We start from the raw sequence: 21687 nt of genomic DNA, 5'->3' as shown, positions 1-21687 counted from the left end.
AAAAGTAAAGAATTTACCGCATTTTATATGGAGGCGGATTGAGAGATTCTTGTTCGATAATAATTCCAGTTTCTTTAGCAACAAATGACATAATTCGATTGAAATGCAATGACATGCTTACCTGTTTCGATTGCACATACAAGATCGATCGATAAAAACAAAAAAAAAATCATGCACACATGCGAGTACATTGGTAATTGTGTGGTAGTTGAATATCATACTAGTGTGTGCATAACATGAAATAATATTGAAAATGAAACCTTCTTGTGTCTACCTCAACCGCTTAGGGAAACAACACACATTTTCTCTCTCATTTTTTTTGTACATTTTCAAAAAGAAATTTTTAGTTTTTCGCCGATGTTCTGTATGTGAAGACGTTCAAATTAAATTTTTATATCAATAAAGTAATCGAAACATCGCTTTTCATAATAAAGGAACCAGCATAAGAGAGAGGAAAAGAAAAATTCTAAAATAAACCGTGAAAACTTCTTTTTTCTAATTTTCCGGAAACATTTTATTATTGTGGATAGAAAAAAAAAGAAAGTCTGGTTAATTTAGTCATAAAATATCATATAGAATCGAAATTAATTAAGGAAAGAAGAAATGATCATAAAATATTTAGAGTAAAGGCATCGTTGCATAGAAGAAAGAAAATTAATAATCAGCCCAATTCGATAGAATTTCCATTTGATCTTCGTTTTGTTTGTTGTGAAACTCTTTATACTTTTTTTTTTGAAACAGTTGAGCAGTGCTCTAATGTGGAAAGTGCTCTTATAATATAATATATAAAAAAAAAATTGTTAAAAATTTTCGCACGAGTCGCAAAATATAAATTTATAGAAAAGTAAGGTAAGTGTATGAATTGTGTCTAAATTGCCATCACAATAATGTGTATATCTTAATTAATCAAATGATATGATTTTCATTTCTTCAAACACGATAGTCATGCGAAAAACAAAAGAAATTCTATGAGAATGAAAAATCTTTTTATTTTGAAGCAGTAGAGATAGTTAATTTGTCATTTGATGTCGCTTGGGGTTGGGGCTTAGACGCATTTTTTGGGAAAGTTTTCGATGCTTTGTGGGATATTAAGGGGGTTTGTCATTGATACAAATTTCTAATCTTTCCAATTTCAAATTGTGCAACTACCCTGAATTTACGTTATAAGCCACTACCCGTTACTAAGCCACTGGCTTAGTAAAGAAATTTGACTCTGAAAAAATTTTGTATCCGTTAATAAGCCATTACCAAAAGTCATTAATTAAACTAGATAAAATAAATTTTCCGATTTTAAATGACATATTCGGATATAAACAATCAGTAAGGACCAGAAAAAATTGATAATTTTTAAGATTTCTATGAAAATTTTCGTTTTTGCTTCATTTGTTTACATTTTTTACTAAGCCATTACTCGTTATTAAGCCTTTTTTTACGATTTTGAAAACTTTTTTCTTCCGATAAGCCACTGGCTTATAACGTAAATTCAGGGTATGTAAATGTTCCAAAAACTGTCACTTAGATGTCATGTGGTCGCTTCGGATGCCATGAATAACTTCTGCCAGTTGGGATCTCTTCTTCAAGAGTTCTTGCTTTCAAATTTCAATTTTTAAATTAAAATCATCTAAATTATTGTTAACTAAATATTTGTTCGAAAAGGGGTGTTCAACTATGTAAATCAAATATTATTCAAATCTCAAATGATCGTTATAAAATGCATTTTTAACCCACGTTTTATCAAACTTGAAAATCCCCAACTAATAAAGCACTCTCATTCACAGCCAACAAAGCCTCAATAGTCAGTCAGCCAGCCAGTCATACAACAACATAGTCAACCGCACATCACAACATCACACAAAGTCTTAGAAAAGAAGAAATCACAACGCAGCGCGTCGAGAAATGGATAAGCCAAAAAAATAGTGCTAATAAAATTCAGTGAACTATATATTTCGTGCTGGTTAATTAAAGCAAAAAAAATAATGAGTTAAAATTTTTTTTAAAACAATAAAAAAAAGTACGAAACGTAAAAATTATAACACATTTAAGTGAATCCAAAAGAAAAAAAGAAAGAAAAAAAAACCGCAGCAGAGTAAGCAAGTAACGCAAAAGAACTCAAAAACGGTAAAATAGTTGAATATCAAAAAAATATAAAATACCGTGAGCTTTTCTTCAATTGTTGGTTTTTTTTATATCCACAGATAGACAAATGAAATAAAAACTTTTTCAGTTTCTCTGCTTGCTCGTTTTTAAGTTTCTATATTATTAATTCGGTGGAAAAAACTAGAGTGCAAAAAATTATTTAAAAAAAAGACTTTGAAGAACAAGAAAAAGAGAAACAGTTGCGAATTAAAACTTAAAACTATATTTGGAACCTAAAATTAAAACAAATGCAGACAGATAGATTGCAGCACGTAACAATTATGAAGGTATTAACGAATGGATTACTCAAATTCTTGACCCGTTTCTCAGGTAAGTCTCGGAATTGTTGACAAAAAATATAATTTACTTTACTTTTTTTAACAAAAAAAAAAAGAGAATTCCTTCCTCTGTGATGTTTTTCTTGTCCTTATTTTTTTATCCACAAATCTTTTCGTGGTAAATTTCATGTTCAAACACGATAATTGTGCGTAAAATTGCATTCTTTGTGTCTATCTTTTTCTCTTTTGACACAGAAACAAGCTGGAATTGAGTAAATCTTTCAACATTTTATAATTTGAAATTTACCGGTCAATTTTTCAAACAAATAAATGTTGAATATCTTTGTCATCGAGAGACGTAAACACTTTGATGGAAAAAATGACTATCTTTCATGAAAAATAACGATCAAATTTTATTTGAAAAATAACGGTCAAAAATAATTCAAATCTTTGACAAGTGGAAATTTTCAAAATATTGAGGAAAAATTAATTAAAGCTTTTAGAAATGGTTTTAAGCAACCAGATCAAACGATAAGCCAAAAACTCAATAAAACGGAGCTAATGCATCAAATCCTAGCTCTCTAGAATGTCTGATTGCTGAGATCTAACACCTCACTCAGCCAGTCCGACAGCATATCAAAAATGCGCTAAAAATTTGAAAATATTGAATTTCAACTTTAATCGAACATCTGCAAATAACCGTCATAGTTTAGTGAGGAAGCCTTGAAATTCAACGAACAATTTCTTCTATATTTTTTGTTTTTTTGGGAAAAAGATCGAAAGATAAAATTTATTTATAAAAATAATTTTTTCCCAAACACCCTTCCCCCAATTTTCATACATAATAGAGAGAAAATGAAGAAGAAGAGGAAAATTAGAAGATATAGAGGAGCGTTAAGAAGTGCATTTGTTCTCTTAATTCATTAAACACACAAGTGTTAATTGACATCTCTACGGCTGAAGAACGAAAAAAACAAAAATAATTTACTAATTTTCATCTTGCTCATCCAAAAAAACACACTAAAGAGTCTAAGAAGGTTAATCTCATTGAGTGAAAATGTTTCTTTAAATGCATTTAAGAAAGATTTCTTTTGATTTCATGAGAACGGCAGTTTATATATTAAATTAAGTTATTGGTATGGATTTTCAACAAAATTAAGCGGTTGTTTAAATTATTCTAGTTGTTTCTTTTAATAACTTTTGATGTTAATATGACAATTTGTCTATTATTAGAAACATTTGAAGTCTAATTTTTAACACATTCTGACTTTATGACTGAAAATTGATTTTTCCTTAAGTTTTCTTACTCAATTGGATGTTTATTTAAATAAATGTTGGCTTACTTACCTGTTAAGAAGATTTGAAAGACTGTAGACCTTTGAATTTCCACTGAAATTTACTTCTAATTGGATTGTCTGAACTGTTTTTTCACAAAATTGAATTATTTAAAAATCAAAGGTAACTTTAATTGCTGTGAATTTCTTTTTGATACTGTATATTAATTCCGTTAACATTTAATCAATCAAAGCCTACTAAATGTTGATAATATGTCAACTGTCATTTTAAATTTAAATTTTCTGAATTAGGTAGTTGATTTCCCCTTTTTGAAATCCTTATTATTAATTTAGATTTTGAAGAATAAACATTATTTGCAATCTTTCTAAATATTAATCATATTCATACTGAATAAAACATTGCGATTATCATCGGAACAGTAAGAGATTATCGGTATTCAAAGATCCAACCCGTAGAAACAGAAAACTTCATTTTCACCATTTTTCTGTGTTTATAAGAACAATAATAATAAATTTGACGACAATAACACATCACAATAAGGAAAAACTTAATAATCTTAATGTATAAATCTTCTCTCATAAACATTAATGATTATTGTCGAAGAAAACGAAGAAAAATCATTAAAGTAATAGACTGCACAGTGAAATCGAGGTTCTCTCCCCACACTAATTTTTATTTTCATTAAGATAACATTGTCCCGATCATGAAGAAGACGAAAAATCTTACTTTCTTATTTTTGTTTCTCAACATTTTCGTATTCATGACTCTATTGAGTCTCAATGTCTTGTGTCTAAACAAAAAAAGGAAGTTATGAGGGTTAATTCTTTTCCTATATATGTGCATTGACATTTCTTTCTTGTGCATTAACTTAATTAAAATTTCATTTAAAATGAATTTGAAGCCATCTAAGGATTTTCTCTCTTCATCGTATGTGCTGTTATGCCATGCTTAACTACAGTATGACAGTAATCCAATACGAAATGTTTATTATATTTTTTTTTTCGTTTAAGTTAATGGCGATATTATCACGTTGTTGTGTCTCTCAATCTTCATGTTCATGCTACGTACTCTTATGCCTCTTTTGTTTCTCTACCATGCAACCCTTAAATAATTCCTCAAGAATTAAAAATAAAAAACGTAAAGAACAACAAAAGGCGATTATGGAAATGTTTATGTAGCCCTTGCTTACTTTGAACTGTATTGTACAATACTGAAACTTAATTTACATATGTAGGAATACATTAAAGTTATTATGAATGTATGTGCATTTTAAGAAAAGGAATCAAGAAGAAATACATAAAAAGGCTTTTTACATACCCTAACAAGATAATTACATCGGGAACTAATTATTATTGCATTACACTGTATTTTCATGCTTTTTATATTATTGCTGTTGTTATTTGCTGTAATAGGAAAGGCGGTAGCGGTGCATCAATCAAAGAAAGCAATTGCTTTAAACTTTATTTTACTTAAATATTTTATTTCTTTTTTTTTCGTAATTGTGCCGTTCTCTACCGGTCGAGTAGACTCAAGGGGGTTATGATGTCTATTATAAAATATAAAAAAGTTTTTATGGGTTTCGAAAGTTTTGCTTTTTGGGAGCAGGTTTTCGCAGACATAGACTAGGAAATTAAACATGAGTTGAATCACTAGAGCGGTCGGTTTTCGCAGACATATAGACATGAGAGTATGAGACTTACTGAGACGAATAACTTTGGTTAAGATCTCGATGACTGTATAGAAATCACTTTGTTGTCCAACTCGAGTAATGCGCAAGGACAAATGTAAGTCATGTGATTTTTGGGATAAGAGTACCCGACATGGCATGCTCAATATGACGAATATATAGAGCTCCTTGGGCAAGTGGTCAAATATCAGCAATTTTACAGCTGTAGATTCAATTCTCTTACTAACAACGCCCGAGCAGACTACTTTATTGCCAAAAAAAAGGCATATACATAACATTTAATATTAAAGTACTTTAAGGAACAGCAAGCAAATCTTGAACTCACTCCTAATCCTTTCCAACAAGCCGTCCCATAAATTACATTTCCAACAGACTTCAAATCGCATAATCATAGATACAATCTAACAAAATTGCATTTCAAAACAGCAGCAGATCAGCACTAACAAAAAAATCAAGAAAACATAATACAAACTGTGACTTAATGGGGGTAGAAGATGATGACTCATAAATGCGAAAAGAAAATTCTTTCGGGCAATTTATTTTGTGTATTCGAGAAGCATAAATTATGTCCAGTATAAGTTGTTGAGAGAACATTAAAGTCCTATTATTGAAGTAAAGATTATCATACCTTCAATATTTTGAAACTTAATAATTAGTAATATGTAAAGGAATTATTGCCAATAATAAGCACAAGAACTATTTCCATTGATCAATTTTGAACACATGCCGATAATGGCATGGACTAACTAATAACATTAAAAAAAATGCAATCAAGACTTTTTTTTTGGCGAGCAGCAGCAGAAGCAGATTCAAACAATATAGATATGCTTAAATCTTTAACCAAAAGGTAGATTATGCACCTGACCAAAAAAGCTTACACACATTAGAAATCATCAACATGCGATTGTTAATCAAATGCCTTTATACATTCAGTCGTTCATTTATTTCGGGACGCAAAAAAGAGCAGCAAAGAGATTAAAATTCCAGCAAAATTACACACGTCAGACATTTAATGTTTTGAAAGATAAAATGAATAAAAGGCAACAGAAGATCTTCAGCATGCAATTCAGTCTCCTTTATTCGCTCTCAATTTTGTATATATTATATTCACCTTACCTAAAGTCAGTGTTGGAGTCTAGTTTAGACTAGATTGACTATGATTTTGAGGCTTAGTTCCACTATATTCATTACGTCAATCTTATAGCTGCTTAGGTCACTCAATTAGACTTAAGTAAGGGAAATCTTCAGACAAATACAAGCTCATGCCTACAGCGATTCCCAACACTGATTAAATTGTGGCTCTGGATTGCATAATTGGTTTAGGCTCTCTGTCTCCATCTTCCTTACTCTCTTTTAATATATCCCAATATTCATGAATATTATTATATCGTTCTCAATATTATATTGGGCAACAGCAGCTACAACAGCAGCATATAGGTTTGAAATCACCAAAGAGCAATAGAGTTAATATTGTTTTCATAGCCTCGAGCCACGAAAATCAAAACGAACAGCACAGAGGATAAAAAAGATTGCAAAGCAGCAGCAACGAAACAGAAATGAATGTTTATATGCGCTTGGAGCTACGTTAAGCATACGGAGATGAGAAAAATGCATAGTGAAGTCCACTGATCAAGAAGCATAAAGAGCGCATATACTACTGCTGCATATTCGCCCCAAAGACGCAACTAATTATTTTGAAAATTTTCATCTCTCTTTGTCTTAAGATTCTCTTGTGTGTGCATTGACTGATACAAATAATCTTCTTTTCATTATTGCTGTGGCAGTTAAGAATGCATATATCAACAAGGTACATGAAAAAATGCAGACACAATTTTATTCTCTCTCTTCCCTTGTGTTCCTTCCAGTATGCTGTTATGAATATTTAATAATATCAAATCATATTTTTAATGGAATTAATGAAGAGCCAATAATTCACTGAATTGTGCTCGAATAAGAAGACCACTTCATTCATTCAAAAATATGTGTGATGTCTCATACAGTCAGGCATCTAAAATGTGACAATATTTTTATTGTCTTTAAAAGAATTTTCAAGGAATTTAAACTTTATAAACTGACTGAAAAGCAAACAAAATTCTTTAACTTATTCAAATTTTGCTAATTATCTGAATTGTTTCACGCTCCTTCATGTGACATCATTTTCATAGTATGCATGGAAAAATGAAAATGTATGCAAATAAATACGAAGAAAATAGTTTTCAATTCCACAATGGAATGTTTGTGATAAAAGCTTTTTAACCATTCGTGCATTGTTTTGTGAACAAGTAAATTGCTTGTGGCATACAATTGAAGAGGTTTAGGCGTCCTTCAAGTTGCTACAGATGAATTAAGTTGTTGTAATAATTTATTTAGGGTTTGAATGTTAATGACTTGTTTGAGTTGATACACTTTAAAATTAAGTGGTCAGTTAGCATAATGAAGACTACACAGATCAATTGTAACTAATGACCTCCCTCTTTTGTCTATCACTGGCTACTTGCTGATTTCCAATGTTAAGTACAATATTGCATTTATCAAAAACAAATTCCCATGAGCTCTTCGGTTGGTGTTGATTGGATGGTTAATTACAGGCAAAGGTTACTAAGAAAGTTGGATAAGATTTTAAATGGGGTTTGAAACTATGAAAGATTTAAAATCAATTGTTCACTTTAAAAGACACAAAGGGACATAAAATAGGTTTTATCTGATTGTTGCCGCTTTTTTAAGTAAGAAAGATTATAAAGCACAGCTTTAATGTCTGCCAAAGTCTAGAAAAATTAATTTTACTTTTCGAAGTGAACAACTTTTAGCGGGGCCTGAAACTTTGACTATAATTTTAATCTGATCTATCAAAGAACTGGCACTAGCAACAGATGAATTACTGTCTAGATTGAGCAACTTATCATTCTATAGCAGCAACTTCCCACAAATCAAATACAATTCCAATCATAATTCTCCATCATCCCAAAATCCATAGCAATAAACAAAAATTCTCCATCAAAAGGTGCGACTGCATTAAATCATTTGGAGTTTAATTAAATTCCATCGTACACACAATTTAAATTGTATGAATAATATGTTGCATGTATAAATGGCTTATATCGCAGAGAGTGCTTAAATGCTAACGATCATTATGATGATGATGATGCAAATTAAACAGTAAGAAAAATTCAAATTTAGAAGATTTTTATGCTGCATAAAATTTATTCAAATGCATTTCGGTGAATTTTGAATGTATTTAAGATTTACATCGAGGAGGTGGATCCGAATAAGAGAAAAAGAAGGTTTTTCTCATTTTTTTTCTTAATCGAGTAGGAATATAAAAATGTATTTGTTTAATTTCTTCATCGCCTCGTGTGTCTTTATATTTAAATGTGAAATAAATAAAGCGAATGAGAAGGATAAGAAAAGATGAAATTCAAGCCGTGAGAAAGCATGAAATAAATTTCAATTAATTCAATTTTTTTATATTAATTTAAAAACAATAATCATAGTGATTTCATATTATTCTATTATACAGCACCTAGCTCGCTTTCGAAATGATGTTTTATTGAATTGAAATTTATATTTTATATTGTTCTTATGGATATGATATTAAAATAGACATAATTAAATTTAAAAGATTTTTTTGATCTTTCATATTTTTTTATAAAAGTGCTGAAACTCACAACTTTCAATAGCACACAATAAATCGTCAATAATTAATATTTTAATATTTTTCACTTCATTTTTAATTATTGCCTATTACCACAAAAAATTAATATCCAATTGATAAATGAGCGCGTGCCGTAAGATAAATTCTTATACAATGTGATTATTAACGCCTTAACAGGAGATAGAAATGAAGAGAGAAGTAATTTCCATAAGAAGATTTGTGAATAATGAGTGCGAAGACAATCAAAGTCTCTGTTTGCGATGATTTGCTGGATTTTTTGTGGTTTATATATATATCTGGATCTTTATTCACTTTGGGTGGTGAATTAATAAGGATTATGAGTCATTCTCTTTAATTTCCATATACTTTATTATGTATGGACAATTAGGATATTTGATCAGACATTAAGAGATCATTGTCATTTTCAAATGACTTAAGATTTTAAACGGGGGTTGAAACTATGAAAAACACAAAATCACTTATTCACCCTTAAACGAATCACAAATCGGCATGGAATAAATTCTATTTGATCCTTGCCACTTTTTTAAATAAAAAATACTTTAAAGCTTTACTTTAATGTTTCTCAAAGTTTAGAAAAACGAATAAAACTTTTCGAAGTGAACAACTTTTAACGGGGTTTGAAACTTTTGTTCGGATTTTTGAATTTCCGTTAAAAATCTTCATTAAAATTTCAAAAGTTTTTAGTTTTACAATAGTAAACCAATTATTAGACAATTTATATGTATGGTCAATGAAGTATGTAAGTTAAGCTTAGTTAAGTCTTTGAAAAGCGTCTCAATTATCCTACAATTAATGATAAATACCAGAACTTACAACAATCACCTTTCTTTAAGGGTCCAAAGCAAAACGTTCCGCATTTTAATTTTTGTTATATAAAAAAAGAAGAAGTTTTCATTCACAAAACTGAGAGATTAAAGAAGCAATAAAATCATTCTTATTAATAATAATGATAATGTGAATGAATAAGAAAAATCAAGAGCGTGCGCAAAGGTAAAAAACTGTTATAAAATAATCCCGATCGCATGTTCACAATGAATACAAAATAATTTTTTTTACTCAATTCTTTTATTTTCTTTCTGTGCTTTTATATTTTTTTGGGATGAAGATGAGGCAGCAGCAGATGAAAAAAAGAAGAAAAACAAAGAAGATAAATTCAATTAATAACTTTCAAGCAGAATGTGATAAAAACAATAAACTTTTTTTTTCGGTGAACAATTGCCGATAAACAGTAAAGAAAGAGCAAAAAGAGAGTGAGACTAAAGACAACAACCAGAGAAAAATAAAAGAAGATGAGAAAGGAGGCAAAAAAAATATGAGTTGATTGTTAGGGATTAAAGGTTTAAGCGTCAGATTATTGCTATTTATGTTTTTTCACCAATTTTTTTCACTCACTGCCTCACTTCATCTCAATCAATTGATTAGCGATTTGGGTGACTATCTTAATTGGATGATAAGGGTATGGTAATTTTGTGGATGAGTAGCGTGAGACTTTTGTTGATGGACTGTTTTGTTTTGATGGGGATTTGGGATTATTTAAGGTATTTTGTTGTGACATAATGCTTTATATGCATAGTCATGTTTAAGAACAGCTTAGTTGTGTGATCAATTTTGTGTAGAAATGATGATCTTTAGTACCTGTTGGTCCATTGTGAATTATCTTTGAATATGGCTTGATACTACTTAATTCAGACTTCATATCGATCAGTTTAGGGCAAAGTGTTGTTAAATCTTGTAAAGAGCAGGATTAACAACAGTTCATGGGCATACTAGTGGACCGTGGCTTACAATTTTGACAGTCAATTAAGACTCTAAAACACAGAAATTCCCATATAAGTTCAAAGGATAGTTCCGAATGTCAAGTTCCTTTAATACAAATCTACCTACCATAAGTTAAAGAAGTTCCAGTCTCAATTAGTCGTTAGAATCTCAAAAATAATGAGACATGACATTAAACGTCCACCTAGCCAACCAATAAATTCTTTAAACAATTCACTTGCTTCTTACCCTCACTCTTTATAATTCATTTCATGCTCGCGCAATAACTGTGTGCTTATGCGATGTAAAAAAAAAGCCGGCAAATGTGATGATGTGAAGGATGAAAAATTATGATGCTTTATAATGCTTTTTAAAAATAATTTCATGAGATCAGTAAAGTAAAATAAAGTAAGGTAAAAAAAACTACAGCAAGATAAAGAGGCGAGAGATGGAAAAGAAGGAGAAAAACCAAAGAAGCAAGTGATTAATTTTCTTATTTAAAATAATATAATATTAAATATAAAGGCATAAAGCAAGCAAAAAAATAAGCGATGAGAAACAATTGAATCATAACGAAACATCATCTGCCTCCACTTCTTCTCCAAAGAAGAATTGAAAATTCGTGCAAAATTCAGTGGAGCGTGCGATATGAGAAAATTGTTAGCGGTTACCATTGAGGCTCCTCGAAGCAAAAAAAAAAGTAAAGTAAAGTCAATAAACAAATAAAAGCGCGGCTTTGCCTTCCCTTTTTCTCTTCTTGTTCCTCTTGTTGAGCTGCTTTTTTTTTGAAGATATACCGAAAATATGCCGATGTGCAACAGATAATCACTTGAAAGTAAGAGAAAAAAAATATAAAACACTTTAATTCAGTTTATTCTTTGCGCGCTGTGTGTTAATTTGTTCGCTCCCGGTATCGGACTCGATGGGCTGTGAAATTTGGCATTTGATTGAAAATTATTATACATGATGTTGTTCTTTATAAATATTGAGTACATTCAGTCGATGATGATTATTATTATTTGTTTCAATCAGCGGTTATTTCTTGTGAAACTAAAAAATATAACAAAAAAATTAAGTCCGCTGTTCCGTTGAAGTTTTCGTTTCTTGGCCAGAAAGAAATTTCTCATATCTATCAAAAATTCATTCTCTTTACTTCTCTTTTAAGTACATAAAGCAATTCTCATTTTTGATGGACATGAACAGTTCATCAATCGAATATAATACAATATTGAAAGTTTCTTCATCTCTTTTATTTTCAGGACGAAGACGAATACAAGTCAAGCATAAAAATGAGATGAAAAATCAACGAAGCCACAACGTCAATCTCAAAGTGCCCAGCTGTCGATTTTTTAATCGTATCTTCACAATGCCAATAGTTTTAATGTTATTTTTTAGTACAATATGTGATGTTACAGGTAAATAATATTGAATTATGTTTAAGTTCTACACAAAGGGTTTGGGGCGCATTTTTAATCTAATTTTGAATTTGAACGAATTTTTAAAATTCAAAAAATTGAGTTTTGTCAAATTTTTGCTCACTTCGAAAAGTTAAATTGATATTTTGAGGTAATTTAGCTTATTTAACTAAATTTTGAATGACAATTAGCTAGAAAAATGTGGCAAGGCTTTATTCATGCAGAATTCGGTTCATGAAACACATTTGTATCCTCAAAAATCCTGAAAAATTGTAAATTATACCCAAAACAAACAAGTTTATCCTAAAATAATCAACAATTCTACGCATTTTAAAACGTGAAATTTCAACGCACTTAATAAACTGACAATGTAAGGCACACACAAAAAGCTACAATAAGATTCTCTTCTTTTTTTGCTCCGTATTTACCACCGTTTTATTTGATGCTGCTGAAGCATATGTGTAAACATATAAGAACACAGAACAAATCATATTGTGCATACAAACATGCATGTATACACAGATATATTTATTTCGGGGTTCCTTCCTTTTTTCGCCGTTCTCCTCATGCTTGTTTTAGATTTTGCACCTTGTGTCTCTTCCTGTTTCCATCCTCTCAAATTACATTTCGCTCAACACATTTTTCATTTCTTTTTATCGGGTCTTATTCATACATTATATGAATGAATGCTTAAGAAGAAGAAATGAAAAAAGGAGCGAGTGAATAAGAGAGACATAATGTTTTTAATGGATGGTAAATTGGGCACAAGCCTATTATTTACTGTGACATACTGCTCATGAATATATTTTCATTGTATTCACTATTAAACTTTATATACAGTTCATGAATAGAGGAATTTTGTTTTATATTCACAATTTTTCCTTTGGTTTTTTTATTTTTCAATTATTATAATACACATTCGGGTTTAGGTATGTATAATAGCACAGTGTAGCTAGTAGGGATGAAAGAATTATTAGAGCAGTTGTGCAATTGCTTTATTAAATGTATTATTCCTCTTTAAGATTCTTTTTTTGCTTAACAATAAGAACATTTTTATTTCTTTAAATGAATTTTAAATTTTTTCGTTGTTTAAAGGCAAAGAAAAAGAAGTTTTTTGCTACAGTTTTGTGCCATTTGGCCTGTAATTTGATATTACTTGAAAGCCTTATGATGCAAAAAAAAGAAAAATATTTAATGAAAATTAAGGATAGGCACACGACATACATACATGTACATAAAAGAGAGTAAAAAAGCTAAACAGCAGGCAATGGTTGTTAGCAACAAACAGTCGTCTACTCTTTCCAAAGTGGTGTCATATTCAAAAAAGAGGCAATGAATGGACTAAATAATTTAAAGGTCGGAGGTAGATACTTAATTTGATTTTATTGAAATTTATGGAGCGCATTTTACATTAAATTGATGACTTTTTATGATTATTGCTGAATTAGTCTGATTACATTGATGGTTTCCTTGTAAATCTGCTCATGCTTGGTCGACAACTATATAACTTTTTAAAGTTTAACTAGCAACGAAATGTCACCAGACCTTTAAAGTATTAGACTTACTTCACTTGCCATGCAAATCAACTGTAGTCCATGACCTCTCTAAATTGGCGTCCAAATTGGTTCTACTGCTTGCTGCCCTTTGCTAATTACCAAACCCAAATGCTACACTGTCAAAAGAACAAAATGGCGACTTTAATTTTTTCCCACCTCAAAAAGTTTTTCCTCAATTTTTAAAGCTATTCGATGAATCGACACGGAATCATAGAGTTGAACATGAATACGTTATGGCAGCAATCAAACTATAAAACACTAATGAGTTTAAATGTTAGTAATTATGAATTTTCATGATGACAAACCAGCCACCCAAAATGAACAATAAAGTCAATTGCCCTCATTAGAAATTGCACAAAAGAGACACAATTTTCACGTGTAATTATTGTAGCTAGTAGGGGCTACATTTTGCACACTTTGAAGAAGAGCAAGAACAAGAGCAGTGCGTGAATTGGTTTGATGAACTCCATAATTGTAAATTTAAATGCCATGTGAGCTTAATTGCGTGCTACACGTGAAATTAACATTTCGAGGTCGTGGTCTAACGATTTCCAAGAAATAAGAAGCTGAAACATTCTAATGAAAATTCCTTTAAATCACTGAGAGCATGCAACGGCCGCTCTGCCGCATTTTTTATTGCTATTTCTTACAAACTAATACATACCTGATTGAATGCTTAGCAATTCCATATTTTTCTATGAAATTTAATTAATTTAAAATGAGCGAAAAGAGAAATTACGGGAGGGAAACAATCATGATTAATGGGAAGTTGAACAATACAATTAATTCAAATTCAAAAATTTTCACTTTCAGATGCTTGTAGAAGTCGCACAATTTATAAGCCACGCACAACACCAACACCAAGTCCAAGACCAAATATTACATTCCATACTTACAAATGTCCTGATGCATATGCAACGTGGTACTGTCTAAATGGTGCCACATGCTTCGCTGTCAAATTAGGCATGGAGGTCCTCTATAATTGCGAGTAAGTTCAGGCACATCAACTGCTTTTTGAGCATTTTTAATAAATTTTCTTTTTTAATAGATGCAAAGATGGATACATTGGACCGAGATGCGACTACAAGAATCTCGACAACTCATATTTATGTAAGTCTATAGAAAAATCTAGTTCCTTAGAGTCTTTATCTAAAAATCAAATTTCTCTCCAAAACAGCTGCAAGATCTCGTGTAATGCTAGAGACAGCAAGTATAGCCGGAGGTGCCGTTGCTGCCCTACTACTCGCATGCATTGTTGGATGCTTCGTCTACCTCAAAAAGCATGCTATTAAGCAGTGCGAATTTGAAGTTGAAAGTCAAAAGATAAATCATCATCATGACATAATTAAGCTTCATCGATGTCAGAGTGGATGTCAAATTTCAGATCAGTTTACTATTGTCATTAAATACCACAATGGATGACAGAATGAAGTTTAAGATTTCAAAGATTAAAGATTGTTCAATGGAAATGAATCGGATCTGATGGATGAAATTTGAAGTCGTAAGTTGTTTGACATAAATGAAACAAAAGTATAATTTTAATTATCTGGATGTCATTCTTTGCAGTGGGCCCAGTGAAGCGTCGTTAGAGGCACGAATGACACAAAGGAAGAGTTAAAAGACTTGATGGAAAATCTTATTTTATTGCTGTGATATTAGACTACTCAAAATAAAGCTTTTTATTTATGAACAAAAATAAATTTAAAGTCACACAAATTGCGTTTGTTTTGATTTTTATGAAATATAGCGACTGTGGCTGCAACAACTGTTACATACTTTTACAGCTTTCTGTCGGTTACAGTCTCATCGGTTAGTTTTTATGATCCCATACGCGCTTGTCATTTTCATCAATTTGTTCTATTTCTTCTTCATAATCATAATGTGCTGGATGTCATAATAAAATATCTATGACTGCAGATGATCATTTTCTTAGAATAATATTTAACACCCTTGTAAATATGCTATAAATAAACATCACTCACTTATATCCATAAAGCAAAAAATTTAAGTGGACCAAATCCGAAAAACTTGCTTGTCAGATGGCATTAACTTATTATGAACATGTCCATTCCCCGACAATTCGTTCTCGACATCTTCCTCCTAATGAAACATGACGATTTGTTTGTCAACAGACGAATAGCTGGCCATTAGTTTTATGGCACGTGATAAAAACCTTTTTTTTTCCTTATTTTACGACAGATGGTTTTGATGATATATTTCCTTAAATTGGATATGACTTTTTAAAACAAACACTGTTTTGTGATTGATAAGCTTGATAATTTAGAAAATATTGAGTGATTATGGTGAAAATTTGTGATTTAATGGCTATTTAGGTTAGTCATCAATTCTGACGGCAATAGGTATTTCTGAAGGATCTCTGCAAATGCTGTCCAGATCCATTGGAAATGAGATGATCAGTTCCATATAGTCACATTCTAAATCCTTCTCGATGTCTTCAAAATTTTCTTATTAGAATCATGTCTGAATATCCCAGTAAATATCCACAAAAATCCCACAGTTACGCACATCCACAAGATATCACACAAATCAAATTATTCATGGAATTTCCGTTAAAAGATCATACTTTAATGAAGTTTATGACTGAATCAGATCATTTATAAATCCCTTCAATAATCAACCATTCCTACCACTTTTCGTCACATCCTGTATTTGAGTACCCAACATTCAACTTTCAGCCACCGCGTGCGCATATTCATAATATTTTTCAAGAGCAGATGATAATTTTTAAAGACAAAATATGTAGAATGTCATTAAGGAAGATTCATAGAAAAGAAGACATTGTCAATTTCTAATGAAGACGACAGCAACTTTCTCTGTATTAGGTACACAGCAGCAGAATGAAATAAAATTTATTACTTTAGGTCTATGTCTTCATTCGTAAGAAATTTGAATAATCATTTGTTATTAATGATGTGTTTATTTATTTATTAAATGACGTACGACATGAAGATTGATGCGTCAGGATATGCATTTATAAAACAAGAGGAAAGGTTAAGACTTAGGGTTCATGACTGTGTAAAAGGATATGTGAAAGAATTACGAGTTAATTAACACAGAGCATGTTTTAATTTTTTTAAGAGTCTAGTCGAGTCGAGTATGTTAAAATTTATTGACAAAGACATCAATTAAGCAACGATTAAACGTCTTGTGAGAGCTAATAAGAAAGTATTTTCACATCGCACAACACTTGTTCAAATTATAGACAACATGATCAAATATTGAATTCAATTTTCGATGTCATGATTGTATTTCCCATGTAATCTTGTCCAATGCCGTACTTTTGATGTTCATTTCTGAGAAATTTCAGGTCATTTTCGAGGACGTTGATAAAATTGTTTGATTTAGAAATGTTTTGAATCATGCGGCAGATTTGTTCCCTTAGATTTATTATAGCGACATCTTGACGAAGGTAGTCATTGTTGGTGGAGTTCTTAACATAGCATAGATCACAACTTAATTCATTATTTTGGATTTCCGACAAACTCTTATCAATTGCCGAGTTCTGTCCGGAATTGATGAGATATTCTGCAAATGACTTTGTCAATTTGTCTTTCTTCCTGAATGTCCTTATGAGAGACTTCTCCATACGCTCAATTTCGTTAGATAACTTTTCATTATCATCAACAATCCTGTCGTAGTCTTTTGACAAAAATCGCATCTTTTTATCGTATTCATCGTCGATTTTCATTTGAATTTTTTCTTGCTTCATCGTCTCTAAAAAGTCGTTCTGTACTTTTTCCAATTCAAAGCGTTTCTCCATTAACGATACTTCCAAATTTGTGAGTTTTGGTATGAAAATTTCTCTCATACGGACGTCAACTTTCTCATATTTCAGTTTGATAAGGAACAAACTTTCATATTTTTTTGATAAGGCTTCTTTGATTCTGGTGATTTCATTGTTAATGTCCTTTTCTAAAATCTTAACAGGCTTGCATTTTGAATTGAACAGGTCAGTCATGCTGATGGCTTCTAATGTCATTGTCCGCTCTTTTTGCTGATATGACAGTAACTCTTCCTGCAATTTTTTCAAGGTCTTTTTCCCTAACTCCTTACAATGCTTGAGATTTTTTATTCTTTTCAACAAAACAAGCTTTTGTTCTTTTAAAGGAAGTCCAAAAAGTTCCATATCCAGGCACTCATCATTGTCATCATCACTTTTGGTGAACAGAAGAAGACATTGAAGCAAATTCTTGATTTTACCCAAGGCGTCAAATTTGCGCAGCTGATGCTGATATTCTGTTTTGATTTGAATATTGGGATCTTCTACAACAGGCACTGGATCTTCAGATCGGTCAAAATTTTCCTCAACATAGTATTTCTTGACAACTTTCCGCAAACAATCAATCTCTGATTTAAAGTTTTTACAACTGTCGAAAAATGTTGCTGTTTTATTTCCCAAGTACGGCTCGTAATGCTTGAGGTAGTCAGACTTGCTAATTGTTGGCAAATTCATAATGAAATTTTACTACTGAAAATTTGGAATTTTGAGAAGATTTAAAAATTCAAAAATAATTCAAAGGTTACTAAGATTGAAATTTTAGAATATTTCTATTTTTACTGAGACTTCAACATTTAATAACAATGGTGCTGCCCATATGATCCCTTCCCAAAACTACTTTCTGTTCAGCTTTTAAAGCTATTTTTGATAAATTGAGATATCGCCGACCAGTAGATTTATTTTGACTTAATTTTGTTGAATATTGTCCAAGCTTTTTAATGGAAAATTCAGATATTTCTATGTTGTCTTTTAGAGCTTCTATGTTGTTCCTTAGCTCTTTAATCACAAAATCTTCTTTGGATAGTTTCATTCTTGAATTTTCAATATCAGCCTCAACAGATCGCTTCCTTTCCAGCATATGATCAACAGACCAGTTGTCATAATCCTTGACGACTCTCAATTTCCTTCTGATAATTTTCCTCGTCAGTTCCGATTCATGATTAATTTTACAAATCTTTTCCTGGATGCAGCTGATAAGTGACAGCAAGTTATTTGACTTTCCTAGCATAATCTCGTACTGAGCTTTTAGATTCTCTAATGCTTCCTTCTCAGCCTCACTTGCTTTATTTTCTTTGTACTTTTTAATGCAGCATTGATATTGCTTGAGGATCTTAGCCTTGCTATTTAGTTCTTTATCACAATCCATCAGTGCCTCCATAGATTCTTGAAGGAGATTTTCAGTTTCGATATAAAGACCTTTATACTGATTTAGTTCTGATAATTTTAAAAGGTATTTCTCGCGCATTTCGTGGATCTTTTCATTGATTTGCCGCTCAAATATTGAATTTTTCCTGTCAATTTTCTTCAAAATTTTTTCTTGCTTTTCAGCTAAGCTTTCAGTCGCAATTGCTTTATTCTGAAATTCCATTGCATCTTTCCCAAGATCATATGCAATAAGTTTGAAGACATCCAATTTCTCATTCAATTCTTCGATCAGATCTTTATAGAATTTCGGCAACTTCTCTTGCAAATCATTTTCAGCAGCCTCTTGCTTCCTAGCTTTCTCATCCAAGATTTCATCCTTCACGTTGTCACATTCTTGTTCAAGGTCCTTCCTGAGATATATTAAATTAACAAGCTTGTCACACATTAAATTTTTAGACATTTTTATACGAAAATTGGAAAAATCAATGATAACTAGGATTCTTAATGTAATATAATATTTAACTTAAACCAGTTTCTTTGTTTATTAAACTTAATTAAAACTTCACTTTTTGTTGTGTACATTAATAAAGAATCATATTTTTTTTCAATTTGTTTCCTCATAAAAATTTTTAATGTATTTATCCTGTTCCGTTCGACGATCGTTCCGATCATTCTGTTTTGATTGCTGTGCTTTCATCAATTGATTTTTGCTTAACTAACTTATCTTGAGACAATTGGTTATTATTTCCGCCAGAACTGCTGCTTGTTTCATTTCGATGACGTTTTGTGTCGGTAAGGAGTAAGGAATTGGAATTAACATTTGGCGAAACGCTGCGATCCCGCTCTCGATTATTTGTACCACCATTGTCGTACTCTTCTAAATACTTGTCCATTATATCAGTTACGCAAGGATTCAAGTTGTACTTTTTCTTATCCAATCGAGATTTGTTTGCGAATTGATCTGCACGTTCTGTCTTCTTCCATAAATAATAAAACTCTACTAATTCGCCAACTGATCTGGTTTTTACCTAGAAAATAGGACAATATGTTAATATGTCGAAATCATTAAGGATTACGCTAATTATGAAATTAATGTTATAACATACCTTCTGCGCTTGAATTTCATGAAAACACTTTCCATACATCTTCAGACCATTTTCAAAATTTCGACATTCTTCCTCGCTCCAAATGCTCATAGTATTAGTTGGTTGAACAGCACCTAAACGTCTTCTTCTCAATGCTTCCTCAGAATTGTTTCCACACTGAACTAATAATAATAATGCCTGCTCATCATCACGTAAATGCTTGGTTCCTGTAGTTTGGGGTACTGTATGATTAATACCGCCATTGGTTGTTGTTGAGAATTTATTAAGGTAATCTTCAATATCAGGCTCATTGACTTTACTTGGATCCCAAAGTAGTTTATCTTCATTTTCATACGGTAAAACATCATCGTATTGTAAAAGACCTTCAGGAATGACTGCTTGATAATCAGATCCTACCATAATAGTTTTTTTGCCATCTTCTTCATCCGGTACATAATCGAGATCTTCTTCATCAGAAGCTGTTGGATCGAGTTTCAGTTCTCCGTCTTTTTCAGCATAAATTCCTGTATATAGTTTCTTTAATTCTGACGGTTCTTCTTCCTCAAAATTTGTTTCATCATCGATTGATTGATTTTCATTATTATTGGTTGTTGTTGTTGTAGTTGCTGCATCTTCATCTCCCGAATTTTCTGCAATTTCTTCTTGTGACTGTGGTGCTGATAAAGCTGTAGATTCTTCACTCTTTTCTGGAACTTCTTGTAAGGGTTTTTTACTGGTTTTGGGAGGTGTTTTATCTTGACGTTTACGTCTCTTTCTTGATGATGACGATGCGGAACTAATTGTCGGAGGGCCACTTCCATATCCATATAATTTTAATAGCTCTTCAATCGGCATTTCGCTCTCTCGCTGCAAATCAGAAAGTTCTTCTCCTGGATCTACCTGTTCTTTAGCTGCCATTGCTTCCTCCTCCTCTAATGTCTGTTCCTCATCGAAATCATTTACTAGCATGTCAACTGTCGGCTCAAATAGTGTATCATCATTGGACGATGAATCCTCTTTTAAGGCGGAATCTTCATTCGCCTCAGAGCCTTTTGTATCCTTTATATTCTCATTAATTGGATCTTTATTTTTATCCTTATCAACATCTGTGTTCTTAGAACACGACTCACCTTCATCAGTTTTCATATCACGGCTTTTAGAGCTGGAAATAAAGGATCATTAAAATCGGCGCAAAAAATTTGCTGTGGAAGCCAAAAAATTGTAAAACAATAGAAAATGACCATTTTACCGTCCAACTTGCCTTAAATAAGTAAAATTTTTTAATTCCGGCACAAAACAATTACGTCAATTTGATAATTTATGTTAGTTTAACTAATTTTTAATGAAATAGTCTTAAATTTTGTTTTCTTTGAATCTTACGGGACTAGTGAACTATCCCGTCCAAAACGACAACATTGTCAAATTACACTAGTAATGGCCCTATTTTTAGAGCCTTCAATAAGTTCCAATTGAGGAAATGAACGTATATTTTTGATGAAAAAATGAATAAAATCAGATGAATTTCGTTAAAATTATTAAGTTTTATAAAAAATAAACGAATTTGATTAGACAGACTAACATTGAAAATTATACAGCTAATGTACACAACTTTTCGATTTTCGAAATACATTTTTTCAAAAAT

At 31.3% G+C, this 21687-nt stretch overlaps 4 protein-coding genes across 6 annotated transcripts; 1 reads left to right on the top strand and 3 right to left on the bottom strand.

Moving 5' to 3' along the window:
• Window positions 1–376: 376 nt before the first annotated feature.
• Window positions 377–15471, top strand: LOC139086386 (protein spitz-like). Its single transcript, XM_070634824.1, has 7 exons — window positions 377–849; window positions 1779–2466; window positions 12085–12240; window positions 14610–14784; window positions 14845–14906; window positions 14974–15297; window positions 15363–15471. Exons 2-6 carry the CDS (start codon window positions 2385–2387, stop codon window positions 15216–15218), a joined length of 720 nt encoding a protein of 239 aa, XP_070490925.1. The 5' UTR covers window positions 377–849; window positions 1779–2384; the 3' UTR covers window positions 15219–15297; window positions 15363–15471.
• A 1557-nt stretch (window positions 15472–17028) lies between these two features.
• LOC139086430 (GRIP and coiled-coil domain-containing protein-like) lies at window positions 17029–18270 on the bottom strand. The gene has a single exon (XM_070634883.1). The coding sequence runs from the start codon at window positions 18268–18270 to the stop codon at window positions 17029–17031; it is 1242 nt and encodes a 413-aa protein (XP_070490984.1).
• Window positions 18271–18382: 112 nt separating this feature from the next.
• Window positions 18383–19420, bottom strand: LOC139086427 (myosin heavy chain, clone 203-like). The gene has a single exon (XM_070634881.1). The coding sequence runs from the start codon at window positions 19418–19420 to the stop codon at window positions 18383–18385; it is 1038 nt and encodes a 345-aa protein (XP_070490982.1).
• Window positions 19421–19458: 38 nt separating this feature from the next.
• LOC139086362 (mesoderm induction early response protein 1) lies at window positions 19459–21445 on the bottom strand. 3 transcript variants are annotated; one of them, XM_070634788.1, is made up of 3 exons: window positions 21307–21445; window positions 20067–21207; window positions 19459–19988 (listed from the first exon to the last, which is right to left on the bottom strand). In XM_070634788.1, the coding sequence occupies exons 2-3, from the start codon at window positions 21189–21191 to the stop codon at window positions 19629–19631; spliced, it is 1485 nt and encodes a 494-aa protein (XP_070490889.1). In that variant the 5' UTR covers window positions 21192–21207; window positions 21307–21445; the 3' UTR covers window positions 19459–19628. The 3 variants fall into 3 exon arrangements, with proteins under 3 accessions (XP_070490889.1, XP_070490891.1, XP_070490890.1); XM_070634790.1 differs by having other exon boundaries at window positions 21295–21438; XM_070634789.1 differs by having other exon boundaries at window positions 21287–21435.
• Between the last annotated feature and the right edge of the window lie 242 nt (window positions 21446–21687).

This window comes from Chironomus tepperi, unplaced genomic scaffold (genome assembly GCF_022539635.2).
Source record: "Chironomus tepperi strain 1889 unplaced genomic scaffold, CSIRO-AGI_Ctep_v1 contig_85, whole genome shotgun sequence".
NCBI classification, from domain to species: Eukaryota; Metazoa; Arthropoda; class Insecta; order Diptera; family Chironomidae; genus Chironomus; species Chironomus tepperi.
The sequence above is the reverse complement of the archived record's forward strand: the minus strand, read 5'-3'. Positions and strand labels throughout refer to the sequence as shown.

Bases quoted from the DNA above. Each gene is read 5' to 3' on its own strand.
- LOC139086430 (XM_070634883.1), bottom strand. From the start codon at position 18,270: ATGAATTTGCCAACAATTAGCAAGTCTGACTACCTCAAGCATTACGAG.
- LOC139086362 (XM_070634788.1), bottom strand. From the start codon at position 21,191: ATGAAAACTGATGAAGGTGAGTCGTGTTCTAAGAACACAGATGTTGAT. The intron at 19,989-20,066 runs GTATGTTATAAC...CCTATTTTCTAG, and splicing joins ATGAAATTCAAGCGCAGAAG to GTAAAAACCAGATCAGTTGG.
- LOC139086427 (XM_070634881.1), bottom strand. From the start codon at position 19,420: ATGTCTAAAAATTTAATGTGTGACAAGCTTGTTAATTTAATATATCTC.
- LOC139086386 (XM_070634824.1), top strand. From the start codon at position 2,385: ATGCAGACAGATAGATTGCAGCACGTAACAATTATGAAGGTATTAACG. The intron at 12,241-14,609 runs GTAAATAATATT...TTTCACTTTCAG, and splicing joins TACAATATGTGATGTTACAG to ATGCTTGTAGAAGTCGCACA. The intron at 14,907-14,973 runs GTAAGTCTATAG...TCTCCAAAACAG, and splicing joins TCTCGACAACTCATATTTAT to CTGCAAGATCTCGTGTAATG.